The sequence below is a fragment of the Fukomys damarensis genome, unplaced genomic scaffold (genome assembly GCF_012274545.1).
Source record: "Fukomys damarensis isolate Sample0158 unplaced genomic scaffold, DMR_v1.0_HiC HiC_scaffold_28, whole genome shotgun sequence".
Taxonomy (NCBI): Eukaryota; Metazoa; Chordata; class Mammalia; order Rodentia; family Bathyergidae; genus Fukomys; species Fukomys damarensis.
The window spans coordinates 35,371,721-35,395,156 of NW_022900940.1; the positions used below are offsets into that span (position 1 = coordinate 35,371,721).

The following is a 23,436-nucleotide window of genomic DNA, read 5'->3' on the forward strand; positions in this document are numbered from 1 at the left end:
ATATACATATATGTGCACACATATATTCATATATACATCATGTATATACATCATATATATATACATATGTGTGTGTGTATAGATAGATAGATAGATAGATAGATAGATAGATAGATAGATAGATAGATAGATATATGGCTGGGTTTTTTGTTTTGTTTTGTTTTGTTTTTGTACCTGGGATCAAATTCAGGTCCTTGCACTTGCAAAGCAGGTGGTGGAACCACTGAGATAAATCCCGAGTGAGGAGGAATATTTTGAGGGGGGTTAATGACAGTGTATCTTGCACTGTAATAAATGTTTTTAATCTAAACCTTGTACTCTCTGGTTTTGGTGATTTCATGTAAGAGGAAAATGTTTCCTGTTTTGGGGAGGAAGTGGAAGTTGTCTTTATTTGTCTTTTACAGATGCCTCCTTCTGAGCAGGTTGGTCACACTGTGTATCAAATCAATTCTGAAGGAACTATACTATTACAGAGGCTGGCTATTGCTGTTTCACTTTAGAACCAAATTTAGGAAAGCAAGGAGCATTTACAGTTACAGAACAGAATGTATTCATGGTATTAGAGACCTTGCCAGTGTGGCAAATAGCAGTGGCTGGGAATTACAACAGCAGAATAGTGGAAGGAAACAGTGGAGAGTACCAATTTTCTGATCCAATACACCAGTGAACCCAAGTATCATAGTTGACAATTACTGCACCAAGAAACAGTGTTGAATATATTACTCAGAGCTACAGAGGAAAACCACACTGACATGTTCCTGCTAGGGTCTGGGAACAGGAGAGTAAGCAGAGCAGAAGGACCAGTGAAGCAAGATATATATGATATCTTCTTTAGTGTGAAGAATGTAGGTCTTCTTAAAGTTGGTACCAGCAGAAAGCAGCTATACACATACTTTCTATTGCTGCTACATCCCTTATAGTAGCCTCTAGCCACACGTGACTATTGACTTATTGAAATGTGGCTGGTATAAGTAGAGGAATTGAATTTTATTCATTTTATTAAATTTTATAGCCATATGTGGTTAGTGGATATCATGCGAGCACAATATAGATGTTTCTAGTATCAAAGATAGTTCTATTGGATAGCACTGGCCTAAAACCTGGGAGACTATTCAGAAGAATCAAAATCAGAAATGATTAAGCATGGTAAGTTCTTCTCACTGAGACTTGGGGAAATGGGATGGGTTTACTCTTCATTTTATTCCTCCTTTATGCCTTGAGTATCTATATTATGTTTTGTTATATGCTCAATGCCCACTCAACCTGTTACCTCAATGCTCATAGAAGTCCATTCTCAAAGGACTGTTACAAGGATTTTAGGTTTAGTTTTGGGTAAGACTTTTAAAGTATTTTTTAGAGAGGAAATACTTCTTTTTACAAATTCTGATAGTCAGAATTCTAATAGTTCAGTTGTTAACCTCAACTTTCTACCTATGGCTTTGATAAAATAAAAAATTCACTATTTGGTTAAACTGAATTGCTAAGCATCTTCCAGGTCTGAGCTCTTCTCCTTAAATACTCAGTGCTTTGACTGTTCTGTCCTTACAGAGTTACAGCTTTCCTTGACAGTAAAGTTGGAACTTCTCCAAGAGAGGCGGAGGTGGTGTCTGAACATCGCCACGTGAAGTCAGTGGTGCCGTTTCCTTGGTAGTGAGAGATGGGGAGACTATGGGGGGGAACAAGTACTTTTTATTTACATTTCTCAGCATTGACTTTTTGGTTAATACAAGCATGTATATTTTGTAATTAAATAAAAGCAATAAAAAGTGGATTATATACAGTAAAATTGTTTTGCCCTGCTCTTTAGGAAAACAAGATAAAGTCCCTGATGAGCCTACCAAGCCCTCCCTGCTGTTCACTCCACACCCTCCCTGTCCTTCTCTGTTGTTGGACAGCTGTACTGTCCTTCTTCTAGGTCCTCACCCACTTCCCCTTCCCATCACCAGCGTCCTTTGCATTATTACGCTGTTTTCTCCCTCTAACTTGCCTGAACTTCTCACCTTCCCCTGACCCTTTTTAGCGGGGCAGGGTGGGAGAGAATTTTATCTTCAGGCCTCAGTTCAAATACCACATTCTCAAACTTCTGTGACAGCCTACTTTCCAAGATGGTCTTCAGATCGTCTCCTATCCCTTCTCTTCTTCTGCAACATAGCCTTGCCACTCTTGTCAAGAGAAGGAATCAAATTCCCTACCAGCCTGAACTGGGCAGGACTTGGTCACGTAAGTGACATTCGGAGGTTTCACAGAATAGCCTCAGTGAGGCTCAAAGCACTAGCAACTTCCATATGGACCATTTGAAATACTCTGTCTTGGGAGGATCCCTGTTGGAAATCAGTGCCTTGCTGTGAGAAGTTCAAGCCACATGGAGAGTCCATGCACAGATGCTCTGCTCTACAGCCCCAGCTGAGCTTCCTGCAGCAGCTGGTGAGTAAGCCACCTAGCAAGTCCAGCAAGCAAGAACCTTGAGAAATCTGAGGGTGTAGGCTCAGTTGCAGAGCATTTGCCTTGTACATATGGGGTCTGAGTTTGATCCCTAGAACCACAACAGAAGAAAAAAGAAAAAAAAATTATAAGGTTACTCCAGTCAACCCACAGAGCTGTGATTGATTTGGGTTTGGAAGGTTGAGTTACAGAGCAACAGTTACTCAGTCTGTCTTTCCAAAAGAGGAAAGGCCCCTGTAGATGCTCTTACCACTCCACTTTTCAGTAACAATAAATGACAGTTACACAACCAGAGTACTGGGAAACCGACACTGATCTAAGTGCTTTACAAATACCACTATTCCTTCCTCACAGAAACCCATGAGGCAAAGCAACATTGCTAAACATCTTCAAGGCAAGGATGGTTGGAGCACCTCGTCCTTGGTGCTCACCCCGGGTATGAACCAGGCAGTCCCTAAGTAGGGCTTATTCACAGCACCACGGTTGGTCTGTAATGTTGTCTGTATCCTTGTAATTATTCAGATAAATGCTTTTAAATACACTGTGAATTGAGATCATGTCTGTGTTTACTAAGAGTAAATTCCCTGATTTCTACTCACAAAATCAGAATAAATCTCAGTGCTTCTGGACAGCTCACATTCAACATAAAAGGAAAAAAAAAAAAACATACCATACCAACTATTAATTCATAGTTTTTGTTTTGCTTTGGTTTTTTGTTTTTTGTTTTTTGAGACAGGGTCTCACTATGTAGTTGAGACTGACCTGGAACTCCCTGAGTAGCCCAGGCTGGTCTCAAACTCACAGTGATCCTCCTGCCTCAGCCTCCGGAGTGGTGGGATTACAGGCATGCGCCACCATGCCCATCTGCTTAATAGTTCTTTAAAGATAGTACCAAATTTTAGTTTATAGATGAACTATGTATTTGGAATTCAAAAGAACATAGCATAGTGCTATGAATATAGGCTTTTGAGAAGGCAGATCCTGGTTCAAATCCTTGAGTATAACCTTGGTTGTTAATTAACTTGCTTAAAATCTTTGTTTCATAATCTGTATCAGAGAGACGCCTTGCCAAATGTGAAGAAAACATGTTAGCTTTGCATTACAATAAAATACCTGAGGTAACCAACTTCAAAAGTAGAAAAGTATTATGGCTCACAGTTTTGGAGATTTCAGTCCATGATGGGTTGTCCCCACTGCTTTTGGGCCTGTGTCAAGGCAGAACATCCTGGCAGGAACACATGGCAGAGGAAACTGCTTACCTCATGGCAGCCAAGAAGCAAAGGCAGGAAGAGGAGGGGCCAGGATCCCATTATCTCTTCAAGGGCACATCCTCAATGATGCAAAATCTTCCATCTGGCCCCACATCTTAAAAGTTTCTAACATTTCCAATGGCACCACACTGGGGACTAAGCCTTTAACATATGGGTTCACGGGGACATTTAAGATCCAAATCATAGCAAAGTGACATATATGCAAAGCATCTTGAATACATCCTCCACACACAGCCCCAACAAAGGTTTTCATTGTCTAACATAACCAATAGAAAATTCTTACAACTGACAGCAAGTGTTAGGTCTGTTCATATTAAGCATTAGTTAAGGACCATGAACAACGTTAAATGGTTGTAAATGGTAAATGGTAGACCAGTCTGTCCACCTTGGGTAGTCTCACTCATTGGACACATAAATTAAATACATTTTTATTTGTAACTTTTAAAAATAGTTGATTGAAGATTTAACAAGTTCAAAGTATTTCACTATAGCAAGTAAGGCCTCATGATGAAGGCTGCTTGTGGGAATCTTTGTTGAGTGGATGAAGAAGGGGACCCTTCCGTACACCCAGCTTAAGAACTCCATCCCTGTCTTGGTTCATGGGCCATACCTGCACTCAGATGGAAGAGGTGAGCATTTGGTATTAGGTTTCTCCCCTGCTATTTAGAAGCTGTATCTGCCAAAAGGAGAAAAACAGAGCAACACATGGCTGACATTTACTAAGTATGGGGAGAGGAAGCTGAATGTACTTAGCATGTTTGTAGATATCTCAAGGTTTACTCCGTGGGCAAGACATCAATCAACATGACTGCTGGAAACCTGCCACCAGCTTCATTCACATATAGCCAGTGTGACTTTTTTTTTCTTCCCAGTACTGGGGCTTAGCTTCCCAGAGAGGGCTGAGCTACATCCTCAGCTTTTTTTTTTTTTTTTTCGGTACTGGAAACTGAACTTGTGCTTGCCAGGCAGGCATGGTGTCACCGAGCAACATTCCCAGCCCTTCTTTTTATTTATTTTTTTGAGACAGAGTCTTGCTAAGTCATGCAGACTGGACTTGAACTTGCCACCCTCCCAGCTCAGCCTCCTGATTAGCTGAGATTACAGGTGTGTGCCACCATGCTCAGCCAGTATGATTTTTTTAACTTCCTAGAGAACTGACCAGCTGTTTGCCCACTTTTGTGCATTTTCGGCCAACTCTTCATTTTATGTTTCTGCAAAAGTTTACCTTTAAATTTTTTTTGGGGGGGGGTACTTGGAATTGGATCCAGGGCCTTCATACTGAGCTATATCCCTAAGCTTTTAAAAAAAAAAAAATTTTTTTTTTTTGAGACAGTGTCTTGCTAATCCCTAAACTGAGCTGGACTCAAACTTGCAATCCTCCTGCCTCAGAATCCCAGAGTACTGCGATTATAGGTAAGTGTCACCATCCCAGGCTTTATTAGCTGTTTTTATGCTACAACTGATCATACCTTAACTGGAAGTGACAAACACTGGGTGTGATCAGGTCAACACACGTATTAGTCAAGATGTCAGGCAACTGTTTGTATTTATAGTAATTTAAGTGGGTGTTCCCCATTTAAGGAGTATAGATAACAGCCCCCATGTTACTGTAACTGTCCCTGCAACTTAAGAAACCCAGGATCAAAGATTTATGTTCATTTATCAGCAGGCTTATTATGAGGCATACACAAGTTCAATTCAGAGTGGGCCAGTTAGTCCTTTGAAAGAGAAAACTATAAAGTTCCATAAATCTTATCTGTAGCCCTAGCCAGTTTGTTAAATGCTGTCTGCTTCCACATGAATGAGGCAAAGGGCGTAATAGCTCAACTGGTTATTGAGCTATTGACTGACTTCAGTCATCATTTTACCAATGGATGGTACATTTGCAGGTGCAGAATACAGACAGAGAAATACCATGGCTTTGGGAAACACTCCTGAACTATTGCGCTTGCTTTTCACCATCATTTGGCTTATTTCTTTGGAGAGATGGATCAAAAGAAAGTTGATTTAAAAAAAAAAAAAAGTTGAGGGCCGGGGATTTAGCTCAGTGGCACTGTGCCTGCCTCGCAAGTTCAAGGTCCTGAGTTCTATCCCTGGTACTGCAAAAAAAAAAAAAAAAAGTTGATTTACAAAAAATAAAAGATGGAGCATGCCCTGGGCTGGATCCAGCACCAACATGATACCTAACAGACTGGAACATAAGGAAATGGATTTTATTTTTCTAGCAGAAAATTCTGCAGAGGGAAAAGAATGTGTCCGACTGATGATCTCATTCACTCCTTCAGTTTTAAGATCAATGATTCTAGGTCTGTATAAACTACAATAAATTACCTGTCTTGCCATCAGAATCATTTAACTCACAAATTAGATAATGTCTGGCAATATCACAAATGTAGCCATTTTTTCATTTTCACTATAAAAGCCTTTTATGATTTCTGAATTTTCACTTTGGACACTGTTTACTTATTAAGTTCAAGGATTGCAAACAATGATCTGCTATCCTTCTATAAGTCTATTTATTCTGTTATTTTCTAATCATTTTTCCCCCACAAAGATTTCATTCCTGAGCCAAAAGCCTAAGTTCCTGGCTGGTGGTTAGCTTGCGCTATTATTTAAGTAACAGGCAGGATTCACTTTCTAACTAGGATTATATTTATAGAAGGGCCAGTGGAGATGGCACCTTAAATATAACTATTAGGACAGAATTGCAGATACTAAGCAAAGAAATTATTTTTTAAAAGGATGTTCAGGAGCCCGAGCAAAAGAAAATGAACTGTGCTCACTTGAGCATTTCCCTGTGAGCAAACAGGTAACGAGACTGCCAGCTAAAGACACATCTATTTGGCTCACACACCTGAAAACACAATATAAAACACAGGCTGTTGAATAGTTAGAGATTTTGCTCTTCCAAAATTTGAAACCAGTCAATTTGGAAGAAGCAATAATTAGGCTGCAGTGTTCAGTATCTTTTAAAAAAATCTTCAATTTCACTGGTTTTGAAAATAAAAGCTTGGATTAAAAACACAGCTGGTACACAAGTATCCTTTACAGATGAAGGAGAAATAAAGACTTTCTCAGACCCACAAAAATTGCAGGGATTTGTCACCAGTAGACCTGTAGGAAAACTGTATCTGTTCCACACTCTCTAGCTGCTTTCAACTTATTTATTTTTAACAAAACCACTTAACAAGTAACTGGCTACTCTTCAGAGTAGACTATTTTGAACTTGAAATTTTAAGAGTTAGTTTCATTAAAATCATGTAGTGCTATTGGAGAAATATCATAAAACATCTTTAATGTGAACACTACTTCATACAATGAAAAACTATTTACAAGGCATCACTTTCAGATGGTTGCATCACTCGACTCCCCATGTGCTAAAACAAGTCTTCAAGCAGGGAGCTTCAGTCCAATTGCACGCCCTCGTTCTCCTTGACGGTCTGCCAAGGTTCTTGGGGGTGCAGGGAAGCTGTCCACTTAATTCTCCTCAGTAATTATGGCTCAGCAAGCATGTCCCCCAAATGATCCATCACCCAGAGACTCCAGCAAGCACACATGTATAAAAGGAGCAGATAAGGTCTTATAGCAATAAATACTAATTAGGTGGTCCAATCATTTCCAATCTTAAGAAATTATTTTCACTTAGGAAAATATCTGTTTCTCAGTGGAACTAAAGTGGCTAATCTGTTCTTCATACTGGAACTGCATTAGAAGGTTGTTTTTATACAAATATAGCATGTTTTGGCCAGGAATATAATTTCTTGTTAAAGAGTTTATTTACCTTCACACACAGGACTGCTACATACATTCACAGTTTTAATAGACTGTAATGAGCTATTCCAGTTGTGCTTTAAAATCCCAAATACTGTTCTCATTAATGAGTGCAAAGCAAACGTCTCATCTGACTACAATTGGTCCTAGAGTTATAAACTCCATAATGATTTGTAGAAAGTTTCTCTATTCTCCAGTTTCATCGTTTGCTTTTTCAGGTATGACTTCTAGGCTCCGGCGTGGCTTCTGGACCTCAGCATTTTCAGTGCCTGGCTTATTCAGTCCACATGAAACAGCAGCATAATGGATTTGTTTCAGGTTCTCCAAAGTCTCGTTCTTAGCATATTTCAAAAGATCTGCTTGTCCCTGAAACAAAACATGTAATTAAACAGTATTAGGTATGACATGACTTACTGTTAAAACTTTACAGAATAGGTCTTTGGCTGAAATGGAAGTATTTTGTTTCTGCAAGAAGGCATATATTTATTTTTCTTGGCACTACATCAGAACAGGCTAATTTTAATAATAATAATAATAATAATAATAATAATAATAATAATAATAATAATAAAAGTACAAGTTTGTTTTACCACCACACTCCAGAAGTAGGATGCTCTTTCAGTCCTTTCCATTTATTAATCTGAATCAAGCTGTGTGTGTGCGGATGTGTGTGTACTGTTCCTGTATATTTTGGTTAAGGTATTTTTCACTGATGGTCCAATCCTGCTTTTTCCTTTTAAGATTTTTTTTTTAAAACGTTTTATTCTGGAATAAGTCCCTGTTCACAGAAGGACACAAACACAGTAGAGGTCTCGTGTACACCTCAGATAACTTTCTGAGGCTCACATTTCACAGAACTATGATATAGTATCTGAAAAAGGACACAGACCTGATACAATGCATACCCACAGTTCTACAGAACATGACACTCAACAGCACCTGCGGCCTTTACTCACCAGGCAGTAGCACTTCTTCAACTGCTGATGACCAAAATGCTTGCAGACATCACTACGTGTCTCCTGGGGATAAAAGAGCCCCTGGCTGAGAACCACTGGGCTAATTCTAAGGTTACTGAGTGGCAGAGATGAAGGGGTGCTGTTCTACTACGCAGACTCCAACACTTCTACTTCGCCATTTTGTTCCACTTTTCAAACTTAACCTGTGTAACAGTTCTTGCTACATATACTATTTCCTTTCCTTTTATCTCTGTTCATTATTTTTTCCTCTCCCCCACACTCTCAATTTATTTCAATTATTTTCTTTATGATTTGACATTTTGTCACACTTAACTGCCTCCCCATGCACAGTGCCTTTACAGTATTTGACTTCCACGCAGACTTGGAGATGGCTGCCGAGGAGAGCGGCTGAGGTACCTTGGTAGGCAAGTGGACTGTAATCAAATTTTAGCCACTGGTGAGACCAAATTGCCATGGAATTTTAAAACCATCATGAGGGCCCAAATCCACAGGATGATTTGCTTGCTTACCACTTACCATTCACAATTTCCCTACTTTACAGAGACCTTTAATTAGTAACTAAAAATAAATGTTCCACTGCTTAGTTTAACAGAAGGAGCTTCATTTTTATTCATTGTTCCTTGTCACTGAACTCATATGTTGAAAAAATACTAGTAACAAGGCATTTGTGTATAAGTATAGCATACTTTATCAGGAATATAATTTCTTATTAAAGAATTTACCTTTACAAGCAGAATTATATACACTCATGATTTTAACAGATTTAACTAGATACTCCATTTCTATCTTAAAATTAGAACTATTATTTTTAAGTGAAATAACTTTTAATTTTTAAAAGCAATTTTACGGTTATAGGAAAATAGAGTAGAAAGCCCAGAGTTCCCACACCCAACCCAGACTATACACACGTAGAGCTTCCCCCAGCCTCAGCAGCCCATTACTACAGTGGTGCGTCTGCTATCTCCAACGAAGCTACACTGATGATCAGTAAAATCCAAAGGCCGATGATCTGAATTAGGGTTCACTCTTGGTGTAGAATGGCTTCTGCAAATGTATGATAGGCGTCCATCATTACAGTATCATACGAAATAGTTTTCTGCCCTAAAAATCCTCTGTTCTGCCAAGTCACCCCTCCCCCACACCTCTCCAATCCAAACCCCTGGCAACCATTAATCTTTCTACTATTTCCATAGTTTTAGCTTGTCCAGAATGTTATATAGTTGGAATTTACAGTATGTAGCTTTTTCAGGTGGGTTTCCTTCACTTAGTCATATGGACTTAGTTCTCATGCTTTTCATAGGTTGGTAGCTAATTTCTGTTAAATGCTACATAATATTCCTTTATCTTGATGTCCCACAACTTATCCATTTAGCAACTGGAAGACATCTTGACTACTCAATTTGGCAATTCTAGAAAAGCTGCTATAAATGTCTTTAGACGCGAGTTTTCAGCCCATTTGAGTAAGGAGAGGCACTACTGCATCACATAAAAAACTGGTTTAGATTTCTAAAGCAACTGCCAAGCTGTCTTCCAAAGTGGTAGCACCATTATAAATGAGATTTTCTGTTACTCCAAACCCTAGCCAGGACTTGTCAATGTTTTGGATTCTGGCCATTCTAATAGGTATGACTCATTTTAATTTGCTTATTCTCGTGACATACGGTGCCAATCGTCTTTGCCTATGCTTACTTGTACATATTCTCTAGTGAGGTGTCTGCTCAGGCTTTGCCCATTTTTAATCAGGTCTGTTTCCTTATTAGTTACAAGAATTATCTGAAGATTTTGGAAAGCAGTTCTTTATCAGATGTGTCTTTTGCAAATATTTTCTTCTAATCTGTGGCTTCTCTTCTCATTCTCTTGAAATTGTCTTTTACAGTGCAGTTTTTAGTTTTTTTAACTCTTAAATTAATTTATTGGTACAATTTAAGCATATGTATCATGTTCATCAAAGGGAGTTTGTTTGTACTGTACATAATATATCTTGATTCCTCTTTTTCTCCCATCCCCTCTTCAACCTCTTCTCCCCCTTATTTACAAAAGCTTTGTTTCCACTTTTCCTTTTCTCAAATTTTCCCTTCCTTTCCCCCCTTTTACAGTTTCCCCTTCCTTTTGAACAGTTTCTTCCTATTTCACATTATCTATTACACATTAGTTTTAATGAAGTCAAGGTTATTAATTCCTTCTTTCATGGATTGTTTCAATGGAGTATTTTAAAAGTGCCATTGCCACACCCAACACCACCTAGATTTTCTGATATCTTCTAGTCCGTGTTTTGTGTTTTATCTTCAGGTTTACAATCAACTGTGAGTTAACTTGAGAAGACCTGTGCCTAGTCTCATTTTTTGCATGGATGTGCAGTTGTTTCATCACCATTTCTTTACAAGATTATGCTCCACTGCATTGGCTTTGCTCCTTTGTCAAAGATCAGATGACTATACTTATATAGATCTGTTTCTGGTCTCTCTGTTCTGTTCCCACATTGTCTAGACTTCTGCCAACAGTACACCATTCTGATTAATGTGCCTTTGCAGCAACTCTTAAATGGAGGTAGTGTCAGTCCTTCAACTCTTTTTTTTCTCCTTTAATACTGCATTGTCTATTCTGGGTCTTTCCCCTCTCTTTATATAAGTTTTAGAATCAGCTTGTCAATATCCAGGAACATAACGTTAAGTGAAATAAATCAGATAACACAAGCCTAAATGTCACATGGTTTTTCTTATATGAAGAACATAAAATATAAATATAGATCAAACTAGAAGAAACGGATATAGGGAGATAGAGCTCTTGCAAATGGGAAGTGGACGAAGAGATGGAGGGAAAGGGAGAGAAGAGGAAGAGAACGAAAGAAGAATTAGAATGTGTTATGTATAAGCACCAACTTCCCATGAGGAATGTGATGATTATGTACTACAGACACATGCTAACAAAAAATAAAAACTGAAAAAATATTTTGTGGAGGACTTTTGCATCTATGTTCATGAGAGATACTGGTTTGCAGTTTCTTTTTCTGATGGTGGCAATGGATAATGCTGGCCTTGTAGAATGAGTTGCAAGTATTCCTCTGCTCCTATCTTCTGGACAACAGTACACAGAAGTAGTACACTTTCTTCCTTAGATATACAGAAGCTATCGGTGAACCTGTTTCGGCTGGTGTGTTCTGTTTTGAAAGGCTATTAATTACTGATTCAATTTCTTTATTAGCTGTAAGCCTAGTCAGATGGTATATTTCTTCTTAGTGTAAGTTTTGGAGGATTGTGTCTTTCAAGGAATTGTTCTATTTCATGTAGGCCATCAAGTTTTCTGCCAGAAAATGGTCAAGATATAACTGGATTAACCATTTTATTGTCCAAAGAATCTGTAGTCCTCGCTTTCATTGCAACATTAGTAATTTGCGTCATCTTTTTTTTTTCCTTAGCTGAGCTACAGGTTTATTTTTCTTTTTCGAAGATAGCTTTGATTTTGTTGATTTGTCTCTATTAATTTCTACTGTAATATGACATTTATGGATGAAAATGAGTGGTTCTTTGTTGGAAATGCCTACCTGAATATCTTTTTGGACTTCACATATTCAAAGCTGAGCTCCTGACATCCTGCTGCTCTCTCCACAAGCAGCCTGTCCTCACTGAAAAGAGCCCCATTCTTGCAGCCACTTGGACCCATGATTCCAATGTCTTCACTTACTCCTCTGTCGCTCTCCTATCTCCCAGCCAGCCTGTCAGAACCCTTTCTGCCTCAGTCTTCTCCACACACCACACACACACACACACACACACACACTGTCACTTCTTGCCACACTCACTGCAGTGTAAGCCACTATCATTTGCCTCTAGGTTTATGACAGCCCCCTTCTGACTGCCCTCCCTTATTTTCTCTTTTCAACATGACAGCCACAGAACTCCAACTGGAACACACTCAGAACACACCGTCCCTCTGCTTCAAGTCCTCCAGAGGCTTCTTCTGTGCATTTACTGTTTCACCTACACAGAAGGCTCTTTTCCCTGAGAGACACAGGGTTTACTCTGTGTCTAACATTTGACCCCTATCCCCAATTCGACTTACCCTTTTTTTCCTGCCCTGCATTTCACAACACTCATTACTCCCTGAAGCATTGTGTTGTTTTGTTTATTATTTGTGTTTACCATTAAATGTGAGCTCCTTGAGAGCAGAGATTTTTGTTTCCTGATCACGGCTAAATCTTTGGAGCTTAGCACAGTGCCAGCTACACAGTAAGGGATCAGTAAGCATCTGCTGAATGAGTGTAATTAAGTATGTGCAAGTCTTGTCTTTAATATCCACAGCTGCCCCTCTAAGCAATGTGTTTTGTCTTTTGTCTGTGCCTATATATAAGTAGACACTGTATTTTATTTCTTGTAGATGGGATTAAGCAATCTGTCTTGTTCTCTGGTTTGGATTTTTGGTGTCTAGAAGTAATGTCTTGGTGATCTATTTCAGCATATGTTGATCTACCGCACGAAAATGGGGTATTTTTTAAAAAAAATCCCCAGATGGTGTAGGATGGATACTATTACAGTTCTTTATCTGGCTACATCTTGTATTTCCTGAGCTTAGATAAAGTGTTGTGGCATCTCGAACAGACCAGGTAGGTTTTCATCCATTATCCAAATGACACTAAAGGACCCCACAGCCGGCACATCTGGGCTTGGGGAGCCACTGTAATTGGTCCCTGTTGTACACGTTTTGAGTTAAGACAGGTGGAATCAGTAAAGAACAATTCTGAGGCAGCAGTAGTGTTTGTTGTAGCAGTGCTCCCACGTCACGGCTTCAAAAGACACTGAAAGAGCAAAGGTTATTTGAATCTCTGCCACCCACGGACACAGGGCTCTGGTTTGAAGACTTGCTACGAAGTTGGCTTGACGATGTTTCCAGTTGAAAAAACTCACTCAGTTTCACAATTCTGTTTCGAAGCTTATAATTCATTCTATTTGATTTGCATCTTGAATGAGTTATAACAACCTCAAGTCAAAATATTTAAGGTTCTTACTTTGGGCCAGAAAATAATCTTTTAAAAGACAAGCAGACACTGCTAAGGGCAGTGGCAGGATCTCAGAGGCTTTTCTGAGAGTTTGGCTAAGCTCATGGCTTCCCTGAGACTGAATGAGAAGCTAGGAGCAACCAGGAAAGGAAGAATGATAGTTGTCAAAACCCAGAGCCAGCACCCAAGCTGTACTTAACACTTGATAGTCACAAGAATTTTTTGCATGACCATAAAAGATGTTCCAGTCTTTAATATATTAAAAATATTTAAAGGCATATCTGTTGGTACTACCTAAGTTTTGAAATCAAAATTAATCACAATTCAGTGTGTGTGGGGAACACAACCAGAAATCTTATGTTTTGAGTTAAGAAAGCTAGTGTGAACAAAGACCAATTCTGAAGGCAGTGGTAATGTCTGCTGTGCAGTGTTCCCATGTCATTGCTTTCATCCAGATCTGGAGGTAAAACAAAAGGGGTTCTATATTCCGCTCAACTTTTTCAAAGCCCCTTTGTGGAACTAGAGAAAGACAGGTGGCTTACTTCTAAGGTGAGGGATCCAGTACAGCCACAAGGACTTGCAGCCCTGCCACTGGCCCGTGCAGCAGGCACAGGACTAGAATCTGGAGAGGAAGATGGTCACCGGCCATTCCTCGGGGGCCAGAGGACACTTCTAAATCACACACAGTGGAAGGAAGAGAAAGAAGAGAACACTCGTACCATTTAGGAATCTGAGGGAAGCACAAAAGGACACAGGTATTTTTGTTTGAATAAAAATAGAAATGTAAATCATCAGTGTCTGGTGTTGACCTCCAGAGGCCTGAAGCCCACACTAACTTGGGGCCATGACTCTTCCTGAGAAGGTTCACCGGGACAACACAGACCAGGCTGTATCATCCCAGAATTTTTGATTCCACCTGAGTCACGGGGAGGAGCACAGCGGATTTCAGGTACCACCCACTGATACCACCTACTCCCTGAAGAGATGGGACCGACTCTGGCAGATCCTGGGTAGCACCAAGGGCCAGGATGAAGACTGTTTTCCTAAGCTCCAACCCTTGGGCTGGCCCTTGTTGGCAACAATCTGCATGTAACTAAATTTCCCAAATAAACCGTTGTGTTATCTTTCCTTTAGGTCTCCAGGAGGCCTCAGGTATCCTCAGGTCACTGTGAAGTGCAGATCAAGGTATCTCTGCTGTTGCTAATCTTAGTGTCTTCTGTAACCAAAACCAGGTAAGTGAACCTGCAAAATCCTAACACAAACCTCAGGACAGGAAATAAAAGCCAGGTAAACAAGAAGTTACCAGTTCTTTACTGGTTATCTATCTGGCATACTAATCACATGCAGTCACAAACAACATGCCTTCTAGTAAATATTTTGTGGTCAGTCACTGTTTTGAGTGATGAGAGATTCGTATGCATACTGCATGCATTTCAATCTACCATTTTGTAAGCATTCAAAATATCAAGTTGTACACATTAAGCATGCACAATCCAAAGTAAATTTAAAAAATGGTGGGCTGGGGATGTAGTTCAGTGGGAAAGTGCTTATGCAGCACTATGAAACCCTGGGTTCAATCCCTAGAAACACAGGAGAAAATAAAAAGTAGATATATCCCAATTCAGATCTGCTCAAACCTGTTTAATATGCAATGCAATACTGAAAACTAATTCTAACACAAACTGTGGTTTTAGAGCAATAATGTGTCAATGTTGGTTCTTTGGTTATAACAAAGATACCATTGGAGAACAGGGGTGATGTTAACAATAGAAAGACGAAACGTTGCCTGTGGGCAGGATACAGAAATTAACTGGAGCTTCCTTTCAATTTGCTGTGAACTTGTGACAACTCTAGGAAAATAAAAGTCCTTTTTAAGTAAAAGAGTACTATGGAAAGGTTTTAATACACTTCTTAACCACAATTCAAATTGACTTAGAAGGCTTGTAAATATAATCATGGCTGTAGGTTTGAAACCACAGAGCCTATAACACGTAAAAAATAAAACACGAACAAAAATATACCACCAAGTACTTCTGGGAACATTGGTTACCACTTATTGTGACTACTTTGTACCAGGTGCTGTATTAAACTATTTACAAAAATTAGCTCATATAGTCTTTTAATTCAGCGAGAGAGGCTGTTACTGTCTCTGTTTTACATAACAAAGGAAATGAATTTAGAGAGATAAGAGACCTCACTAAAGGCAGAGTCTAAATAACAAACTACACTGAAACACATACAGCTTTCCCTCCATATTTCTGTGTTTAGTTTTCCTTCTGGATAAACTAAACTGCAGGGCTTTAACCAAAGTGAATTGAGCCCCACATGTTGTATGCAGCTTATTAAAGCAAGGAGGCAGACCATTTTTCTTTTAGTACATCTGTAATGTACTCGGTATATCAAAAATTGTGCAGACAGTTCACTCTTTTTTTGATTAAATACAGCAGCAGAAACTTGTGCTTCCAATTCATACCTACTGACTGGGTAGCAAAGGGACACGGGAGCTCAGCTAAGCACTGCAAACCACCCCTTATTATTCTTCAGCAGCAGCTTTCCTTCCAAGAGACCTTTGGTGTCAGGCTACGACCTAGGCACTGACCTAGGCATTAACCAGAATAAACAAGGCCCCTCAGCTTGGGCAGGCCTACTGCTCACTATAGTCTCAATAAACTTTACTTATGAAAAAAGACCCCAATCATTAGAGTAACCTGGAGCTGCAGCAATAGGGCACGTGCTTTTCTACAGGATGTGAGAGCTCCTTCAGTGCACTATTTCTGTCCTGTGACTTTACCCTCAGTTACAGATATGAGAGAGCTGCAGTGAGAGCTGCAAATGAACTGGTCTCGCCACAGAAGCAGGTGCCTTGCTCCTCCCACCCCAGCCACAGCGTTCAGACCCTGGGCCTGGCCGAGGGCTCTGAGTGGGAGTGGACAGATTACATACGCATGGCTCCAGCCCTTGATTTTCCCCTGCACCTAAAGAGAAATCTCAAGTGTGTGCTGCAGCAGCTCCGTTATGCTAGGATGCTAAGTCCATCTAAGGACGATCCTCTCAACTTGATTCCTTTCACGTCATATCTACAATTATTCCTTTATTTACCAACAGTTAATGCACAAAGTTTTGTACAACCATCAGTAATTCTGGATTTCAAATACAGTAAGTCTCTGACTTAATGAACATTCAAGTTGTGAACTTTCACAGATACAAACAGACCTCACATTTGTTTTTTTTTGTTTTACATTATATATTTGTGTCAAAGGTGTATAAGATTCACTTTGTCAGACTTATGAATGAATCCAATTTACAAATGTTCTCCCAGAATAGAGCTCATTCATAAGTCGGGGACTTACTGTAGAAAATTCAATTTACTGTAATTTAAATTAAGAAAGAATGTGGTTCTCAGAAACAATTTTATGTTTCCTTCAACCAAGGGGGAAGGAAAGGGGCTTCTGCTTAGCATCCTAGAGAGGTGGCTTCGGAGGTGGGCCTTGGGGAAGGGCAGTGAAGGATTTCAGCCGGGCTTGTGGTTGCGGGGGTGCTGACTTTGTGTGGGTGAACAACTGGGACTCTAGGAAATGATGCCTTTGGAGCCCAACTATCATTTAGTATCGTGGCAACCAGAATACAAAGCTTCCTGAATTCTCCCTCTGTTACAGGTCATAGGTGGGCTAAGGTCCACTGTGGTACGAGAGGCCAGAGGTGGAGCGGAGGTTTCAGGATCAGTCACCAGACTCCGCAGAAAGCAGAAAGAGCCACAATGTTAAGCTCAGAAGGCAGAAGTCAGGACATGGCTCTAGGCAGAGGGACCAGGGCCAGGGAGGAGAAAGCAGAGCATGAGGGATGCTGAGGGATGAGCAGGACCAAGACCATGAACGCCCCCGAACACGTTAGGAAAAACAGCACACACACAAGCACTTCCTCCGCACAATTAATCTGTTAAGCACACTTTTTGTACAATCAAATATTAGTTTAGTAATCACAAATTCCACATTAGTGGGATCCAAATGCTTGAGGTTTAAATGGATCAGAAAGAACAGCCTAATGATGAACACTGCTGTAGTCTGATTTCTGAGCCACTCTGAGTTTTCACACACTATAGAAAAATGGCTTTGAGTCAGCTTATAGCTTTTCAGGAAAACTAGCAGCACACAGTATCACTGATTATAACTAAAATACATGAGTACCACTAAATCTTACTTGTGATTCAGGGATCATCACAGTAATCTTCAGAAAAGGAATAAACACCAGTTTTCAAGCACTTAACCTCTTTAAAAGTGAAGAAAATCAAGTGTACTGTCAGTACAAACACTGCCTGGTTTATTGATTGATTTTTTGGCAAATGCCTTATGTTCCTAAAAAGAATAAATCTTCAATTACTTTCCGGTTTCCATGCCAGCCTTGTTTCTGAGAGCAGAGTGGCCCAGGACAGGGGAGCCAGCTTGGCAGCCACTCACCTGAAACACACCTAGGGCTATAATCAGCTTACTTTAAGAAGGGATACAGACGCTATGAAAGCCCAGCCATCTCTGCCAAGCAGCTGACGTGCCAGTCCTATAAGTGAAACCTGCTCGGGGTTCCAGCCCAGCTGAGGGCCCAGCAGACAAAGCCTCAGGAGTGATTTAAGACAATGCCGCATGGAGCAGAAAAACCACCCAGCTGAGCCCAACTGACACACAGAATTATGAGGAAAGGCAGTTGTTTTAAGCCACTGGTTTTGAAGTGGTGTGTTATATAATGGTAAGGGATTGAAGCAGCTACTTAATGCAGACATCTTTTGTGGTACATGACCATGCCTTTTCTGGAAACAGTGTGTACTAGAGTATGGGAAGAACTGATCCAAGGAGACCTAAAGTGAGAGAAGGCCTATAACTCTGGGGCTGCTGATCTGAAGTTAAAAGCCTGGGCTGAACTAGGAAACACAAACAGTTTGAGCGTTTGAAATAAAATCTTATGCAGCACAGTTAGGGGAAGGCTAAGGCAAGAGAAAACTATAAAGCAACAGACACTGCAGGAACAGAACGAGCAGGCTGAGGGAGCGAGAACAATGAAGTAGATGTCCAAGACAAGCAGGCAGGCCGAGCACTGGCTCAAAGGGAGACGTGGCTATTCTGGGGCCGCCAGGGTTTCTGAAAGCTTTCTAATCCCACAAAGTTGGACTGCAATTTCCGGTCTCGGTTTCCTTAGGTCCTTGTCTCCAAAATGTCCTGTGTAAGCCAGCATCTCTTGTCCCTCCCCTGCAAGCTACTCTGTTTTTGCTCCTAGTAACCAAAACAGACCAGTTAAGACTCTATAACTATATAAGATTCTACTATTTTAGGAGTGGCAATGAGTGGACATGGTAAACATTATCACCAGGACAGAGAATAACTTAATTTAGCAAATGGGAAATAAAGGTAGAGGGACTCCTTGATTATGCTGGTGGGATTAAAGTGTACCACAGAATTCTTTCTCCATATTTCTAATAAAATAAGACTAGAATACTAAAACTAGCAAAAATACAACCAAGCAAAAAACCACAAGCAGCAAGTAAACTAAGAGTCTAATACAACTGAGTAACTTCTAAAACTAACAGTAGCAATCCTGACAAGTCATAATGATCCAGAAACATTTAACACCTAGCCAAACTGGAGGAGAGCATACAACTGAGTGTCCTTCTCCTTTCTCCCCCTGTTTGATGGAGCAGCAGAAGAAATGATGGGACAGAGGAAAGGAAGAAAAAAGCGACCCTGGAAGTGCTAGGAATGGAGCTGAAACACAGTGAGAAAAACAGGGCAAACAGAGAAAACAATGGCTTTCAGTTAGTGCAGCGCAGTGATGCCTGGGAGAGGAGCCCAGAGTCCCACGGCCCAGCAGTGCCTCTGGCTTTGGAGTTAGGGAGACCTGGGAGGCTAGAAGTTGAGGGGCAGAATAGTGGAGAGGAGGCAATTCTAAAACAGCAACTGTTCAAGTGCAATTGTTCAAGAAAGTAGAGCATATGTTGAGCATGAAGAAGAAAGGTGTGGGGAATTTGAAATAAAAATACTGGATAGAATTAAAGAAAACTGGATACTACAGAGGATAGCAATACTGTTTGGCATATAACAATATTACTTGAAGACACAGTAAAAACTACCATTTTTTTTAAGGCAGGAAAAAACCCAAATATGCATCTGTGTCTTATGAGATAGACTCAAGCAGTATATATGTATAATTGGAGTTACTTTTGAAGAAAATAACAACTGAAAATTTTCCAAATTTGCTGAAAATTATAAACCCACATTTCAAGATTCTTAACAAATCCCAAGCTTAAGAAACAAAGAACAACATCAAGACCCATCATATCTTAAAAAAAAACTTACATAGAAAAAAAAATATGTTCAACTTCTATACACTTATAAGAACAGCTAAACCAATAATTCCAAGTGGTAAGGTGGGCACTGGAGATTTAGCTCAGTGGTTCTGCCATGTGCCTTGCAAGCATAAGGACCCAAGTTCGATCCCCAATACCAAAAAAACAAACCTTAAATGAAAAAAAACAAAAAAACCCAAGTGGTAAGGTGTTCTGAGTAACTGAACTCTCATAAAACACTCCTGAGAGGAATGCAAACTAGAAATAATTTTTTTCTGTAAAGCAATTTGGTAGTTTGTTATAAAGTCTGACATATGCGTACCATAACTAACCCAGTTAGTTATTCACTCATAGGTATTACCCAAGAAGAACAAGAACTTATGTCTGTACAGCCTTGTATATGAATGCTCAATATAGCTGTGTTCATAACAGTTAAAAACTAGAGACAACTAAATGTCTATTAATTGGTACTAGTATACTCAAAATGTATTACATATGTAAAATAGAACATTATTAAGAAATATTAAAAAAGGAACAGACTCCTGAAATATAATCAACCTTACATGAAACCACAAAGCATTACACTGCATGAAAGAAATCAGGCACAAAAGACTACATACTGTATAACTCCATTTACATCACATCTGGAACAGGTGAAAACACAGAAATCAGATCAAGGGTGGTCAACACGGTGGATTTTTCCTATGAAGGGACCAAAAGGAATTTAACTGAGAGGTAGAAACACTTTACCATCATTGTGGTGCAGGCTGCATGAATATATGCATTTGTGAAAATTCACCAAGTTGTATGTTTAAAATTGGTAATTTTTATTTTTCATAAATTGTAGCTCCAAGTTTGCAAAGAAAAAAAGAACAATGCTGGCCATCTACTAGGAGTGCGATCTTGAGGGCAACATTTTAAAAACTTGGAAATCTACAGGAATGGATTTTACCCTCTCCCAGTTATACAGGAGAAATCTGAGAACAGGACATTTTACAAACTCTGAGAAGAGAAAGCTTGGTCTCAAGTACTCAAAGGAGCAGGTCTAAGGTCCCCAATTGAGCTTTGTTTTCTCACTACTATTCCCTTTGGCTAAAGAAAAGATGGGGTGGCTTCTTACACTGGTAGGGACGGTAGATCAATTTAAACATTGTACTTATACCACAGAGTATGGAATTATTATCTTGGGAACAAATGGAAATATTTTAAATTTGGACAATGGGAAACAATAAGCCTAATTTCTATCTAGAAATATTAGCGTGCTAATAGTCTCATCATTCACAGCAGGAGGAAAACTAACTGCTTGTAACTAATGTGTGCAGCTTTTAAAAAATCCAACACAATGACTCATTATTTTTCATCACCTCTTTTCTTTCTTTTTTTCCCTGACACTAAGGATACAGTCCAGGGCCTTCACAGTAAGCTACAGCCTGTCCTTTTTTCAAATTTTGAGACAGGGTCTCTCTAAGTCACTAAGTTCCCCAGGACATACTCTAACTTACAATCCTTGTCTCTCAACCTTGCAGAGTGTTGGTTTTATATAGGCTGTGCCATGACACTTGGGCTCACAATCTCTTTCCTTATTCTCAGAGAGATTTTGTACAAGTATCTTTTATAGTACAAATTTCTCACCAATTCATGTAATCTTTTTATGACTTACTTTTCTTCTGTTACATTAAGTAAAATAAAATTAAGTATATTAAAAAAAGACTTAAAGAGGTTCTATCTGAATTTTATTTACTGATATATCTTATTTAATACTGGAAAGATGAGTGCTTATGAGATGCACCAGTACTTTACTACTAAGAAAGAAAAATCACTGCCACTGTAACTTTGACACAATGTGAAGATGCCATGGACTGTAAGATACAGATCAATTTAAAAGATGTCAAAAATGTGAAAAAGGTATGATTCAGACTCAGTGATACCCATCTCCATTTAGCCACTCCTCCATCTATCCATCCACACACAAACAGAAAGGTCCTCAGACTAAGGTTACTCAAGTTTAATGCAGGCTCCTTCTCAAAGGGATGATCTGAGGACATGTTTAAACTTTTATCTTTTCTACACTAAAAAATTCTTCACAATGAAGATGTATTTACAATAACAAATCAATGCTTCTTATTTAAGGGAAAAATTAATAGAAGTAAGTACATCAAGATGTTAGTATTGGATAATTCTGGGTATGACGATCACGGATTACTTTATTTTTCCTTTGTTCATTTCTCTACATTAAAACAATTCTCCAAATTAAAAAGTTAAACAAAGCAAGCAAAGATTTAAAAAAGTTGAGATGAACATCCTCAGACGTGAGACTTTTCTTAATGGCAGATGCCTCACCTCAGGATGACCAAAGGTCCTGGGTTCGCGCAGAACTGAAAGTCCTATGTCCCAGTTCCCCTACTACCTCTGTGATTCAGAATGGGGTGATGTCGAAGCAAAGATAATTTGACCTCAGAACAATGGTACAATTTTTTAGTGTGCCTAAGAATCCTCCAAGCGGTGTGTGAAATAAGAAGACTGTGGGGAGCTGCCACCACTCAAAGCTTATCGCAAAGAAAAAAGTGGAGAGAGGTACTCAGGCATCCCGTTCCTCTCCTCTGGGAAAACGCTAGTACTTCGGCTCAGATCAAAATCACATTTCATATCCCTCTGGGCACCCATTCTTCTAAGGAAAAGTCAAGCCTTTGAAATACAGAAATAGAAAAGGCCCTGCTATTATGCAGAAAGGACACAGATCTCTTCAATTCTTCCCATTCCTCACTTAGGTTCTACCATGCTCAAACAACTCTGTAGCAAACATCCTAGACATTTTAAAAAGGCCTACTATCCCCATCCTGCATATTTACTTCCATATGAATACAAGTCTCATGTTAATTCTCTCTTCCAAACATAATTCAAAAGAAATTGGTGTCTTTTATATAGCTTTTTGGTTTAACGACCTCCTTGTAAATCTGGCACACTACTTTACGTTGGCTGTTCTTCACTGACACCTGCATCAGGCTCCCATTTGCAGTGGCTCAGTACTTCTCAAACTCTAACATCCCCAAGAATCACCTGTGGATCTTGTAAACATGCAGATCAAGATTCAGCAGGCTGGGCATGGTGGCGTACACCTGTAATCCCAGCACTTGGGAGGCTGAGGCAGGAGGATTGCTGTGAGTTCAAGACCAGCCTGGGCTACACAGTGAGTTCCAGATCAGTCTCAACTACATAGTGAGACTCTGTCTCAAAAAACAAAAACAAAAACAACAACAAAAAAATGGATTCAGTGGGTCTGGGGTGGGACTCGTGATTCTGCATTTCTAAGGAAGGAGTCCAGGAGTTTACCCCAAAATGAAGTATTCAAGTATGCTGATTTTTTTTTTTAATCAAAAGCCCTTAGCAGCAGATTCTAAGAAAAGCTTTACTCTGCTATTCTTACATATGCCTGAAAGAGTAATCCTCTAAAGAAAAAAACATTTATCCTTGGTCCCTTCCCTGAGTTTTCATGATCTAAAATATCTACAGGAAGGAAGACTGAAAAATGTAACCACAATAGACAGATTTTGAAACAAGCTCTGTTCATCACCTAAGCCAGTGATGGCAAATCTTTTAGAGCTTTCAATGATACAAACAGGCTGCTGCAGTGCACGTCCCATAAGTTGCCTCCAC

At 39.6% G+C, this 23,436-nt stretch overlaps 1 protein-coding gene across 2 annotated transcripts in view; it reads right to left on the reverse strand.

The window, feature by feature from the left end:
- Window positions 1-6,996: 6,996 nt before the first annotated feature.
- Plcl2 (phospholipase C like 2) overlaps window positions 6,997-23,436 on the reverse strand; it is a 174,059-nt gene continuing 157,619 nt past the window's right edge. For both annotated transcript variants that reach the window (XM_010612790.3, XM_010612788.3), the window contains exon 6: window positions 6,997-7,850. In XM_010612790.3, coding sequence (XP_010611092.1) covers window positions 7,671-7,850 — 180 coding nt within the window. In that variant the 3' untranslated portion in view covers window positions 6,997-7,670. The remainder of the gene's footprint in view (window positions 7,851-23,436) is intronic.